The sequence below is a fragment of the Pseudorasbora parva genome, chromosome 24, assembly GCF_024679245.1.
Source record: "Pseudorasbora parva isolate DD20220531a chromosome 24, ASM2467924v1, whole genome shotgun sequence".
Lineage (NCBI taxonomy): Eukaryota > Metazoa > Chordata > Actinopteri > Cypriniformes > Gobionidae > Pseudorasbora > Pseudorasbora parva.
In genome coordinates this window covers 887,365-902,196 of record NC_090195.1, presented here as the reverse complement: position 1 = coordinate 902,196, position 14,832 = coordinate 887,365, and the positions used below count along the sequence as shown (strand labels likewise).

At 44.8% G+C, this 14,832-nt stretch overlaps 1 protein-coding gene across 2 annotated transcripts in view; it reads right to left on the bottom strand.

The window, feature by feature from the left end:
* Window positions 1-14,832, bottom strand: part of LOC137063530 (lethal(3)malignant brain tumor-like protein 4) — a 55,400-nt gene that overhangs the window by 4,163 nt on the left and 36,405 nt on the right. For both annotated transcript variants that reach the window (XM_067434758.1, XM_067434759.1), the window contains exon 17: window positions 6,317-6,486. In XM_067434758.1, the coding sequence (XP_067290859.1) occupies window positions 6,317-6,486 (170 nt within the window). The remainder of the gene's footprint in view (window positions 1-6,316; window positions 6,487-14,832) is intronic.

Here is a 14,832-nt window from a genome sequence, read left to right as displayed (position 1 = left end):
GGCAGTGTGTGTGTGTGTGTGTGTGTGTGTGTGTGTGTGTGTGTGTGTGTGTGTGTGATGGGTAGGTTTAGGGGCAGTGTGTGTGTGTGTGTGTGTGTGTGTGTGTGTGTGTGTTTGTGTGTGATGGGTAGGTTTAGGGGCAGTGTGTGTGTGTGTGTGTGTGTGTGTGATGGGTAGGTTTAGGGGCAGTGTGTGTGTGTGTGTGTGTGTGTGTGTGTGTGTGTGTGTGTGTGTGTGTGTGTGTGTGTGTGTTTGTGTGTGATGGGTAGGTTTAGGGGCAGTGTGTGTGTGTGTGTGTGTGTGTGTGTGTGTGTGTGTGTGTGTTTGTGTGTGATGGGTAGGTTTAGGGGCAGTGTGTGTGTGTGTGTGTGTGTGTGTGTGTGTGATGGGTAGGTTTAGGGGCAGTGTGTGTGTGTGTGTGTGTGTGTGTGTGTGTGTGTGTGTGTGTGTGTGATGGGTAGGTTTAGGGGCAGTGTAAGGGGATAGAAAATACGGTTTGTACAGTATAAAAACCATTACGCCTATGGAATGTCCCCACAATTCACAAAAACAAACATGTGTGTGTGTGTGTGTGTGTGTGTGTGTGTTTGTGTGTGATGGGTAGGTTTAGGGGCAGTGTGTGTGTGTGTGTGTGTGTGATGGGTAGGTTTAAGGGCAGTGTGTGTGTGTGTGTGTGTGTGTGTGTGTGTGTGTGTGTGTGTGTGTGTGTGTTTGTGTGTGATGGGTAGGTTTAGGGGCAGTGTGTGTGTGTGTGTGTGTGTGTTTGTGTGTGATGGGTAGGTTTAGGGGCAGTGTGTGTGTGTGTGTGTGTGTGATGGGTAGGTTTAAGGGCAGTGTGTGTGTGTGTGTGTGTGTGTGTGTTTGTGTGTGATGGGTAGGTTTAGGGGCAGTGTGTGTGTGTGTGTGTGTGTGTGTGTGTGTTTGTGTGTGATGGGTAGGTTTAGGGGCAGTGTGTGTGTGTGTGTGTGTGTGTGTGTGATGGGTAGGTTTAGGGGCAGTGTGTGAGTGATGGGTAGGTTTAAGGGCAGTGTGTGTGTGTGTGTGTGTGTGTGTGTGTGTGTGTGTGTGTGTGTGTTGGGTAGGTTTAGGGGCAGTGTGTGTGTGTGTGTGTGTGTGTGTGTGTGTGTGTGTGTGTGTGTGATGGGTAGGTTTAGGGGCAGTGTGTGTGTGTATGTGTGTGTGTGTGTGTGTGTGTGTGTGTGTGTGTGTGATGGGTAGGTTTAGGGGCAGTGTGTGAGTGATGGGTAGGTTTAAGGGCAGTGTGTGTGTGTGTGTGTGTGTGTGTGTGTGTGTGTGTGTGTGTGTGTGTTGGGTAGGTTTAGGGGCAGTGTGTGTGTGTGTGTGTGTGTGTGTGTGTGTGTGTGTGTGTGTGTGTGTGTGTGTGTGTGAGATGGGTAGGTTTAGGGGCAGTGTGTGTGTGTATCAGGTCAGCTCAGCCGAGGTTTGTGTGAGAGATTCAGAACCTTCTGCAGCGTCAGCAGCGGTTGCAGAAATATCCTGCAGCGTTTACAGAGAAACACACACATCGACTACGCTCAGAGTCTCCAACACTCAGCGGAGCTAAGAATAGCCGTCTGAAGGACTGCAGGAGTGAGAGGAGTGTGTGTGAGGAGGAAGAGGAGGAGTGTGTGTGAGGAGGAAGAGGAGGAGTGTGTGAGAGGAGGAAGAGGAGTGTGTGAGAGGAGGAAGAGGACGAGGAGGATGAGGAGTGTGTGTGAGGAGGAAGAAGAGGAGGAGGAGGAGTGTGTGTGAGGAGGAAGAGGGAGAGGAGGAAGAGGAGTGTGTGTGAGGAGGAAGAGGAGGAGGAGGAGTGTGTGTGAAATGATTCAATGACTCAATCACTTTTGCTTTGCCCCTGAACGAATCAGCCGTTTGAATGAATCGTTTGAGTGAATGATTCAATGACTCATTCATCAAGACAATGATTTGCTGCCATCTACTGGTAGCCTAGAAATCTAGACGCCCCCTAGCGGCAGCAAATCTAATCTGCCCACGAGTGTCGTCTAGCAACTCTCAATACCCATCTGAGCTGTATTCCCCAAACTCGGGTCGGGCCAATCACATCGTGTATAGAGTCGGTGGGCGGGGCTATAATGACGACGGCCGAGTTGCGTTTGCGTGCTTCTAGTAAACACAGAAACTGGCGAACGGCGGTCTGTCGAATCAGCTTTGACCGCGACTCTGGAAGACTTGAGTTCAGCTTTTCTCTGAGAAAAGAACAAAGAACGGCACTGAAGTCATTCTGAAGAAGGGAAGATGTGTTCGAGTTTAGCCGACCGGATACGGTGAATGTTTAATCTGTCAGCTCCGCTTCACCTTCGTTGCTCTGGTTGGTGTAGCGCTATCCTATCGCGTGCAGAGGGAGTTTGACAGACAGCCGTTTATCCGCCCCTCAGATTGAGCCGTCAATGGAGAGTTTCCAGACCAAACATCTGGATGTGGCTCCGGCTTGTCAGGCTACTCTACTGGTGGATTGAGTATAATTTAACGACGACTGAATGCTGTGTTGTTATAGTTCTGGCTAGAGAGGTTGCACACAGTCTTTTTTCTCTGACAGGTCTCCGAAGAACATCTTTGAAGATTGTCCAGCCTGTAGATGTTCTTCTCAGATCGGACTCAAAGCCCTTCAATCACAGGGAGAGCGTCTCTGGACTTGAATTAATACATTTAATAAAACGCCACACTTTAATTAAACTCCATTTATTATAAAACAACAGCGAGTGCCAGGACACACCAGACTGACCTTCTGCAGTCCTCTCAGATCACACAAATATCTCCTGCTGATGCTTTCATTAACGCGCAGTCGTGTCTTTCTAATGCATCAGCAGATTTAAGGCCTGTCGTTTGCTGATAATGAAGACGTGTGTGTGTGTGTGTGTGTGTGTGTGTGTGTGTGTCTAATGAACCCGCAGATTAAGGCTCAATCCTGCCGGGACAGCAGAAGTGATTAAAGGAAAACTTTTTTTTTTTACCATCACACTCTTTTGTAAAAGGCTTCAAGCGAAACACGAAACACTGAAGCGATCTATATTGCTCCTAAGATCGATCCGGCTTTCGTAGGAACAGAACAAGAACTCCTGGCAGGACCCATTAGAGCTTCTGAATGATCTCCTCATGTCCATTTAGAGCGCTTGTGTTCGTCTGATATGCTAATGGCTTTTCCACAGTTAAAAGACCTCGAACGACAGCAGACAGTCACACACACACACACGCACGCACACGCACGGGCACGCACACACACACACACACACACACACACACACACACACACACACACACGTTTGTTTTTGTCAAATGTGGGGACATTCCATAGGCGCAATGGTTTTTATACTGTACAAACCGTATTTATGCTTAAAATAAGATAAATAATCTGCCAATGGGGTGAGAAAAATAATCTTGTTTTGAATTAAGATTATTTTTCTCACCCCATTGGCAGATTATTTATCTTATTTTAAGCAAAAACTCTCTTCATTTTGAGTTATTTTCCCCCAAAACAACACTGTAAAAAATTATTTAGTTACCTGGTTGCCTAATTTTGAGTTCATTGAAATAAAAATTTCTATTTATTAAACAAATTTCCTTCGTTGTATCAACTCAAATTTTTAATTTCAATAAACTCAAAATCTTAAGGCAACGAGGCTACTTACTTTTTTAAGTTAAACCAACAAAAACCAACATTTTTTTTTTTTTTACAGTGAAGACAATTACTTTTGCTTGTCTGGTAAATACTTCTTGTTTAAGAATGTTTAGATGTTTGGACGAGAAACAAGACACAAATACTGAGTAAAAGCATTTTTTGCGGTGCACTATCCCACAATCCCTCAGCCTGTTTGAGGAGCGAGTGTCTGATATTTACACAGCCTGCAGTTTAACACACACGGTGTGTGTGTATCATCCTCATGGCCCCGGGGTCGGAGTTTCGGCCGCACCTGGTTACTATGACAACCATCCCATCATGTCCCTGGCAGACGAAAGAGGCTCGATTTCACCTCTTCAACCCAACATCACCAAAACAAACAGCGGCGACAGACGCTAAACCACTGCAAGTGTTAAAGCGATAGTTCAGCCAATAATGAGCCTGATGTTGATCTGCTGACCCCAGGGCATCATAGGTGTGTGTGTTTCTTCAGGAGAACACTAATGAAGATTTTTAACTCAACCGCTGCTCGTATAATGCATGCCAATGTTTGTTTTTTATATGAGGGCCACTAGGAGAGTAAAAAACACATACATACGAATCCATGTTAAACTCTGCGGCTCGTGATGATACACCGGGAAAGTGAACAGCATGTTATTTTTTTACCTCATAGCAGCCAAATCTCATCTAGTGTTGCCATCCGTCAGTACTTCCGTCGAAGAAGGTCAAAAGCCGGCGTGATCATAGATATATATATATATATAGATGCCTCATTAGTGCATGTGCGGATTGGTCGAATGAGGCATCTATGAACACATTTATATTTGACATGCATTATACGAGCAACGGTTGAGTTAAAAATCTTCATCAGTGTTCTCCTGAAGAAACACACACACCTATGATGCCCTGGGGTCAGCAGATCAACATCAGGCTCATTTATGGGTTAACTATCGCTTTAAGCTGATAACCTGCTGTTTCAAACATTAAGTTAACAATATGTTTTTCCAGACAGGTCTGAGTCCTGTTTATTTTTGTCAGACTGATAATAAATGTGTGATTGGATCTCCATTAAGTTGTTTTTTTTCATATGCTCATAGATATTCGAATACATTGCTTGATATTTTATATCCGTTCAAATTAGATTTTTCTCAAAAATGACAGCCTGCACTCTAATGCTGACTGTCAACAGTATATTTACATTCATGCATTTAGCAGATGCTTTAAATTATCAAGAGGAATCGAAGAACGAACGAAATCAAACTAGAACGACGTTAATTTCTGGAAAAGTTCGCACTGTTTCACGGCTGTTAAACAAACCCCTGAACTCCCATTGGTCCGTGTGGTGATGATGTAATATGTGGGCGTGGTTCCGAGGCTCTGCCTTCTTTGAGGCGTGAATCTTCTTTGGTTCATTTCTTCTGTTCAGATGCGAATAAAAACACAGAAGAGCCTTATAGTAGAAACTGAAGCTGTAATTCTAATCCAAAGCGACACTGACACAGTTTTTCCATCTTTAAAGGGTTAGTTCAGCCAGAAATGAACCTTCTGTCATTAACTCCTCTCCCTAATGTCGCTCCACACCCGTAAGACCTCCGCTCATCTTCACACACAGTTTAAGATATTTTATATTTAGTCCGAGAGCGTATGCAAGTGTATGCACACTATACTGTCCATGTCCAGAAAGGGAATAAAAACATCATCACAGTAGTCCATATGAGACATCAGTGGGTTAATTAGAGTCTCTTGAAGCATCCAAAATACATTTGGGTCCAAAAATAACAAAAACTACGACTTTATTCAGCATTGGCTTCTCTTCCGCGTTTGTGTTCAATCCTCAAATAAAGATTCAAACGGTTATGAATCATGAATCGATTCACTGATTCAGACATTAGGGGGAGGAGTTAATGACAGAAGTTTCATTTTTGGCTGAACGAACCCTTTAATAGTGTGTAAGACTGAAGAAAACTAGCAGATGCCGAAATGTCTAACCGAGGAACAAGAACCTTCTTAGAAAACAAATGAAATGAACATCTCACGCGCCATTCAAGACGCAAGTCTCACCTCAGTATCACCTAATAATTAATATTTTATTTTGTACTCAGATTATTTGATGTTATGTATGGATTATCTTTGAATTGATCATGTGATTCTGACTTGTTCTGTAATTATTCAGGTTATGAACGGGTATAATTTCAACAAAGGGTTAAACAGAATAATTAAATGTGGTTAAATTATTAAATATAAATCACCAAATAAACAATTGGCATAAAACCTAAATTCGAAATAATGATAAATGAAGTCAGATAAAGAGGAATTGGAATTAAATCCCTCTTCCAGCTGAAAACACTGACCGCGCAGCGACCTTCACCCACCAATCGTTAGCCTTCATTGGGGCGATTTGGGCGGGCTTACAACTGTAACGCTGCTGTTTTAAAGCAATATATTGTCTAAATAAACATGCTTAATTTAAGAGCTGGTGCAAACATCTCCACATCGCAACGATCAGATGCTTTCTGAACGGCTGTTTTCTCATTTTTCTCAGTTGTGTTTATTTTGTTATTGAGAGGAAAGTGTGTAGCACATATTTACATATAAAACATCAGGGCTTTAAATGATCTGCTGAATGAGACGTCACACAAACATGAATCTCACACACACATACACGGTCGTGTTTCTCACCTCCTCTACGGTCCAGTGTGTGACGCGACTGGCCTGAACTCCGGCGACCCCGGGCAGTAGTTTACAGTGTTGATCCCAGCACAGCGGCAGATCGCGGCTCGGGTGAGCCGACATGGCCGACAGAAACACGGACTGATGAAGAGCCTGCTGGAGACTGTCCATGCTGCGCTCTGAGGAAACACACACACACACACACATATAATAATCACATTGCAAGCACGTCTCCTGGTGCGTTCAGATGAAACCGCAGCTGTAACTGGATAAACTGCTGTGGCTCGTGTCTGGGTCATTTGACTCTAAAGTTCATTTCTACATTTAAACATAAATTCTGTTTGATTATGGAGGTCAGAAGCATTTTATGTTTAATGCCAGACTTGTTTATATCTCGCTGTCTGACTCTGTGCACACACACACACACACACACACAAACACACGGACAGCTCGCTGAGATCTCACTGGAGTCACGCTCAAATGGCAGCGTTAAAGATGCCCGTGAGGTTTGGCAGAACGTTGCCCTTCCACGCTCCACAGAGGACGATCTGACCAAAAGAGCTGCTAAACACACGGCAGATCCTTTAGTGCAACTCCAATGAGTCATTATAATGTGTGTAGAAGAGAAACACGTTAGAGCATGTGAGAATCATGGAAAGTGAGGATAAAACGTAGGAAAGGATGGAAAATATTATTAGCTTCAGATCACTCACTCACACACACACACACACACACACACACACACTCACTCGCATACACACACTCTCACACACACTACCACAAACACTCACTTGCATACACACACTCTCACATACACTACCACAAACACTCACTCAATGACTCACTGACTCACTCAGCGACTCACTCACTCAGCAACTCACTCATTCACCGACTCTCTCACTCACCGACTGACTCACTCACTCACACACACACCGACTCACTCATTAACCGACTCACTTACTCAACGACTCACTCACTCACCGACTGACTCACTCACTCACACACCGACTCACTCATTAACCGACTCACTTACTCAACGACTCACTCACTCACTCACACACCGACTCACTCATTAACCGACTCACTTACTCAACGACTCACTCACTCACTCACACACCGACTCACTCATTAACCGACTCACTTACTCAACGACTCACTCACTCACCGACTGACTCACTCACTCACACACCGACTCACTCATTAACCGACTCACGCATTAACCGACTCTCTCACTCACCGACTGACTCACTCACCGACTCACTTACTCAACGACTCACTCATTCACGACTCTCTCACTCACCGACTGACTCACTCACTCACACACCGACTCACTCATTAACCGACTCAAGCATTAACCGACTCTCTCACTCACCGACTGACTCACTCACTCACACACCGACTCACTCATTAACCAAGTCACTTACTCACCGACTCACTCATTCACGACTCTCTCACTCACCGACTGACTCACTCACACACCGACTCACTCATTCACCGACTCACTTACTCAATGACTCACTCATTCACGACTCTCTCACTCACCGACTGACTGACTCACTCACCGACTGACTCACTCACCAACTCACTCATTCACGACTCTCTCACTCACCGACTGACTCACTCACTCACACACCGACTCACTCATTAACCGACTCAAGCATTAACCGACTCTCTCACTCACCGACTGACTCACTCACTCACACACCGACTCACTCATTAACCGACTCACTTACTCACCGACTCACTCATTCACGACTCTCTCACTCACCGACTGACTCACTCACACACCGACTCACTCATTCACCGACTCACTTACTCAATGACTCACTCATTCACGACTCTCTCACTCACCGACTGACTGACTCACTCACCGACTGACTCACTCACCAACTCACTCATTCACGACTCTCTCACTCACCGACTGACTCACTCACTCACACACCGACTCACTCATTAACCGACTCAAGCATTAACCGACTCTCTCACTCACCGACTGACTCACTCACTCACACACCGACTCACTCATTAACCGACTCACTTACTCACCGACTCACTCATTCACGACTCTCTCACTCACCGACTGACTCACTCACACACCGACTCACTCATTCATCGACTCACTTACTCAACGACTCACTCATTCACGACTCTCTCACTCACCGACTGACTGACTCACTCACCGACTGACTCACTCACCAACTCACTCATTCACGACTCTCTCACTCACCGACTGACTCACTCACTCAAACACCGACTCACTCATTAACCGACTCACTTACTCACCGACTCACTCATTCACGACTCTCTCACTCACCGACTGACTCACTCACTCACTAACCGACTCACTTACTAAACGACTCACTGACTCACTCAACAACTCACACACTCGCTCTCTCTCTCTCTCACACACACACACACACACACACACACACATACACACACACACACACACACACACTCACATTCACTCATTCACCGAATCACTCAACGGATCACTCACCAAATCACTCACCGACTGACTCACACAATGACTCACTCAACGACTCACTCACTCACCGACTCACTCATTAACCGACTCACTCACCCACTCACTCACCCACTCATTCACTCATTAACCGACTCACTCACTCACCAAATCACTCATTCACCGACTCTCTCACTCAGTGACTGACTCACTCACTCTCCCACTCACCGACTCACTCACTCACTCACCGACTCACTCACTCACTCACCAACTCACTCACTAAATGACTCACTCAACGACTCACACACTCGCGCTCACACACACACACACACACACACACACACACACACACACACACACACACACACACACACACACACACACACACACACACAGTCACTCAGTCTCTCTCTCTTTCTCTCTCTCACACACACACACACACCACACACAACTAATTGTATTTTTGGGCTTTTGATGTTTTATGTCCTTTGAATTTGTCATGTGTTATGAATAAAGGAATGAATGGATGTCAACAGAGGCAGCGTCTGACATCATCACTGCAAAACAATCCAAGTCACGATATGTTTTCTGGAATAACTCGCAGAAGGACGTCTGTGTGTGTGTGTGTGTCTGATGACATGCTCTCAGATCTGCACTGCCACCTGTGTCCCGTTACACAACCCGTTGCCACGGCGATTGTCACACTGCATCGTCGTCTGAGCAACTGTTTGCAATCTGTTGTGTCACATGATCAGGTGAGATCTGGAGACGAGCGGACGGCGTCGAGGAGGATTAAAGTCACAGCGCTCGATTCACTGCAGGACACAAAAGAGCAGCACACACACATACACACACGCACACACACAAACACGCACGCACTCACATAAGCACGCACTCACACACACACACACACAAACACGCACGCACACACACACACGCACACACACACACGCACGCACACAAACACACACGCACACACACACACGCACGCACACAAACACGCACGCACACAAACACGCACGCACACACACACACGCACGCACTCACACACACACACACACAAACACGCACGCACGCACTCACACAAACACGCACACACACACACGCACACAAACACACACGCACGCACATACACGCATGCACTCACACAAACGCATGCACGCACTCACACGCACGCACACACACACACACTCGCACGCACATACACACACATGCACTCACAAACGCACACACACACATGCACTCACAAACGCACACACACGCACGCACACAGGATCAACACGACTCTACAGATACTCGAGATTAACACGAGACTGACACACACTGTGTGTGTTATGGACCATCTGAAGTCCAGTTATATTAACCGCACAAAACAATCAATTATGAAAGTCAAAATAAGGTGAATAAGCAGAATAATGTCAGTCACTGGCTCATTACTGCTGAAAAATCCCTTCAGGAGGCTTCGGCTGCACATCATGCCTCATGTTTATAGCTAAAATTCCGATTCAGGAAATGCTCATGAACGAGTATTTGCTATTTGTGACACCTTTAGCATCATTAAACACAGCAGTGTGAGAACGACTCGTTTCACACACACTCCACGCGTTTATCTCTAAGCTGGAGTCTCATTATAAAAGCGCTAGAGCGTTTTTATCCTCATCACAAACCACTCCAGACACTCGTTATTTCACTTTACAAATAAAAGCTTCTTCTCCGACGCTCTAACGACACAGGAAGCTCAGCGTGTCACTTCCTGTCACTGCTCATGTCAGTGAAGGGCGATCAAATGAAGCTGAGAGGAAATCAATGAGAGCATCCTCAGCCGTCATCCGTCATGGGAAGAGTGACCTTCACACTCAATGTCACAAACACACTCTCTTATAAACCTATGAGAATGTTTAGTGTCATCCTCCAGATGCCACAGAGGTTAATAACGCGGATAATCACGACTCGGTTCCTTCAGCAACAGACTAGAAGCTCAATCACAGTGTAATGGTGTCATCTTCACCTCAGCATTTTGGACTTCATAAGCTGTCTATGATCTAATATTGATCTAGGCAGCACACGAGGGTTTGGGACATTACCACATACTGTACTCACACACTCTACTGTACACACTCTACTGTATACACACACTCTACTGTACTCACTCTACTGTAGACTCACTCTACTGTACACACTCTACTGTATACACACACTCTACTGTACTCACTCTACTGTACTCACTCTACTGTAGACTCACTCTACTGTACACACTCTACTGTATACACACACTCTACTGTACACACTCCACTGTACTCACTCTACTGTACTCACTACTGTACTCACTCCACTGTACACACTACTGTACACACTCTACTGTACACGCTACTGTACTCACTCCACTGTACACACTTCTGTACTTACTCCACTGTACACTCTACTGTACACGCTACTGTACTCAATCCACTGTACACACTACTGTACACACGCTACTGTACTCACTCCACTGTACACACTACTGTACACACTCCACTGTACACACTCCACTGTACACACTACTGTACACACTACTGTACTCAATCCACTGTACACACTACTGTACACACGCTACTGTACTCACTCCACTGTACACACTACTGTACACACTCCACTGTACACACTCCACTGTACACTCTACTGTACACACTTCTGTACTCACTCCACTGTACACTCTACTGTACACACTACTGTACTCAATCCACTGTACACACTACTGTACACACGCTACTGTACTCACTCCACTGTACACACTACTGTACACACTCCACTGTACACTCTACTGTACACACTACTGTACTCAATCCACTGTACACACTACTGTACACACGCTACTGTACTCAATCCACTGTACACACTACTGTACTCACTCCACTGTACACACTACTGTACACACTCCACTGTACACACTACTGTACACACTCTACTGTACACACACTACTGAACTCACTCCACTGTACACACTACTGTACTCACTCCACTGTACACACTACTGTACACACTCTACTGTACTCAATCACCTTGCTGTAGTCACTCTACTGTACACACTCTACTGTACTCAATCACCTTGCTGTACTCATTCTACTGTACACACTACTGTACTCACGACACTGTACACACTCTACTGTACACACTCCACTGTACTCATTCTACTGTACACACTACTGTACTCACGCCACTGTACACACTCTACTGTACACACTCCACTGTACTCACTTCACTGTACACTCTACTGTACTCACTCCACTGTACACTCTACTGTACACTCTACTGTACACACTACTGTACTCACTCTACTGTACACACTACTGTACACACTACTGTACTCACTCCACTGTACACACTACTGTACTTACTCACTCTACTGTACTCACTCTACTGTACACCCTACTGTACTCACTACTGTACATACTCTACTGTCCTCACTCTACTGTACTCACCACTGTATACTCCACTGTACACCCTACTGTACTCACTCTACTGTACTCACTCCACTGTACACACTCTACCGCACACACTACTGTACACACTCTACTGTATTCCCTCTACTATACACACTCTACTATACACACTACTGTACACACTCTACTGTATTCCCTCTACTATACACACTCGACTGTACACACTACTGTACACACTCCACTGTATACACTCTACTGCACACACTACTGTACACACTCCACTGTACACACTACTGTACACACTCCACTGTGCACACTACTGTACACACTCTACTGTACACTCTACTGTACACACTACTGTACACACCACTGTACACACTCTACTGTATACACTACTGCACACACTACTGTACACACTCCACTGTACACACTACTGTACACACTACACTGTATACACTCTACTGCACACACTACTGTACACACTCCACTGTACACACTACTGTACACACTCTACTGTGCACACTACTGTACACACTCCACTGTATACACTCTACTGCACACACTACTGTACACACTCCACTGTACACACTACTGTCCACACTCTACTGTGCACACTACTGTACACACTCTACTGTACACTCTACTGTACACACTACTGTACACACACTACTGTACTCACTACTGAACATACTCTACTGCACTTACTCTACTGTACTCACTCTACTGTACTCACCACTGTACACCCTACTGTACTCACTCTACTTTACACACTCTACTGTACTCACTCCACTGTACACACTACTGCACACACTCTAGTGTGCACAGTACTGTACACACTCTACTGTACACACTACCGTACTCACTCTACTGTACTCACTCTACTGTACTCACTCTACTGTACACACTCTACTGTATTCCCTCTACTGTACACACTACTGTACTCACTCTACTGTACACACTCTACTTTACACACACACTACTGTACACACTCTACTGTATTCACTCTGCTGTACACACACACACTCTACTTTACACACACACTACTGTACACACTCTATTGTACTCACTCTACTGTACACACTCAGTCTACTGTACACACACACTACTGTACACTCACTCTTCTGTACACACTGACTCTACTGTACTCACTCTACTGTACACACTCACTCTACTGTACTCACTCTACTGTACACACTCTACTGTACACACTCTACTGTACACACTCTATTGTACTCACTCTAATGTACACACACTCTACTGTACACACTCACTCTTCTGCACACACTCTCTCTACTGTACACACTCACTCTACTGTACTTACTCTACTATACACACTCACTCTACTGTACTTACTCTACTGTACACTCACTCTACTGTACACTCACTCTACTGTACTTACTCTACTGTACACACTCTACTGTACACTCACTCTACTGTACACACTACTGTACACACACACTCTACTGCACACTCACTCTACTGCACACACCATCATCATCATCCTCACCATCATCATCACCACCACCACCATCATCATCATCATCATCACCACCACCATCATCATCATCACTATCACCATCATCATCACTACCATCACCATCATCATCACTATCATCATCACCATCATCATCACTATCATCACCATCATCATCATCACCATCACCACCACCACCATCATCACTATCACCATCATCATCACTATCATCACCATCACCATCATCATCACTATCATCATCACCATCATCATCACTATCATCACCATCATCATCACTATCATCACCATCATCATCACTATCATCACCATCATCATCACTATCATCATCATCATCACCATCACTATCATCACCATCTTCACCACCATCATCATCATCACCATCACTATCATCATCATCATCACCAACACTATCACCACCACCATCATCATCATCATCATCATCATCACCACCACCATCATCACCAACATCATCATCACCATCATCTTCAACACCATCATCATCACCATTATCACCATCATAACCACCATCATCATCACTATCATCACCATTATCATTATCATCACCATCATCACCATCATCATCACCAACACTATCATCACCATCATCATCACAATCACCACCATGATCATCACTATCATCACCATCATCATCACCATCATCATCATCACTATCACCACCATCAGCAACACTATCATCACCATCATCATCATCATCATAATCACCACCATGATCATCACTATCATCATCACTATCACCACCATCAGCAACACTATCATCACCATCATCATCATCATCACTATCATCATCATCACCATCAACATCACTATCATCACCATCATCATCACTATCATCACTATCATCACCATCACTATCATCACAATCTTCATCACTATCATCACTATCATCACCATCATCATCATCATCACCATCACTATCATCATCATCATCACCAACACTATCATCACCATCATCATCACAATCACCACCATCATCATCATCATCATCACCATCATCATCACCAACATCATCATCACCATCATCATCACCATTATCATCACCATCACCAACACTATCATCACTATCATCACCATCATCATCATCACCAACACTATCATCACCATCATCATCACAATCACCACCATCATC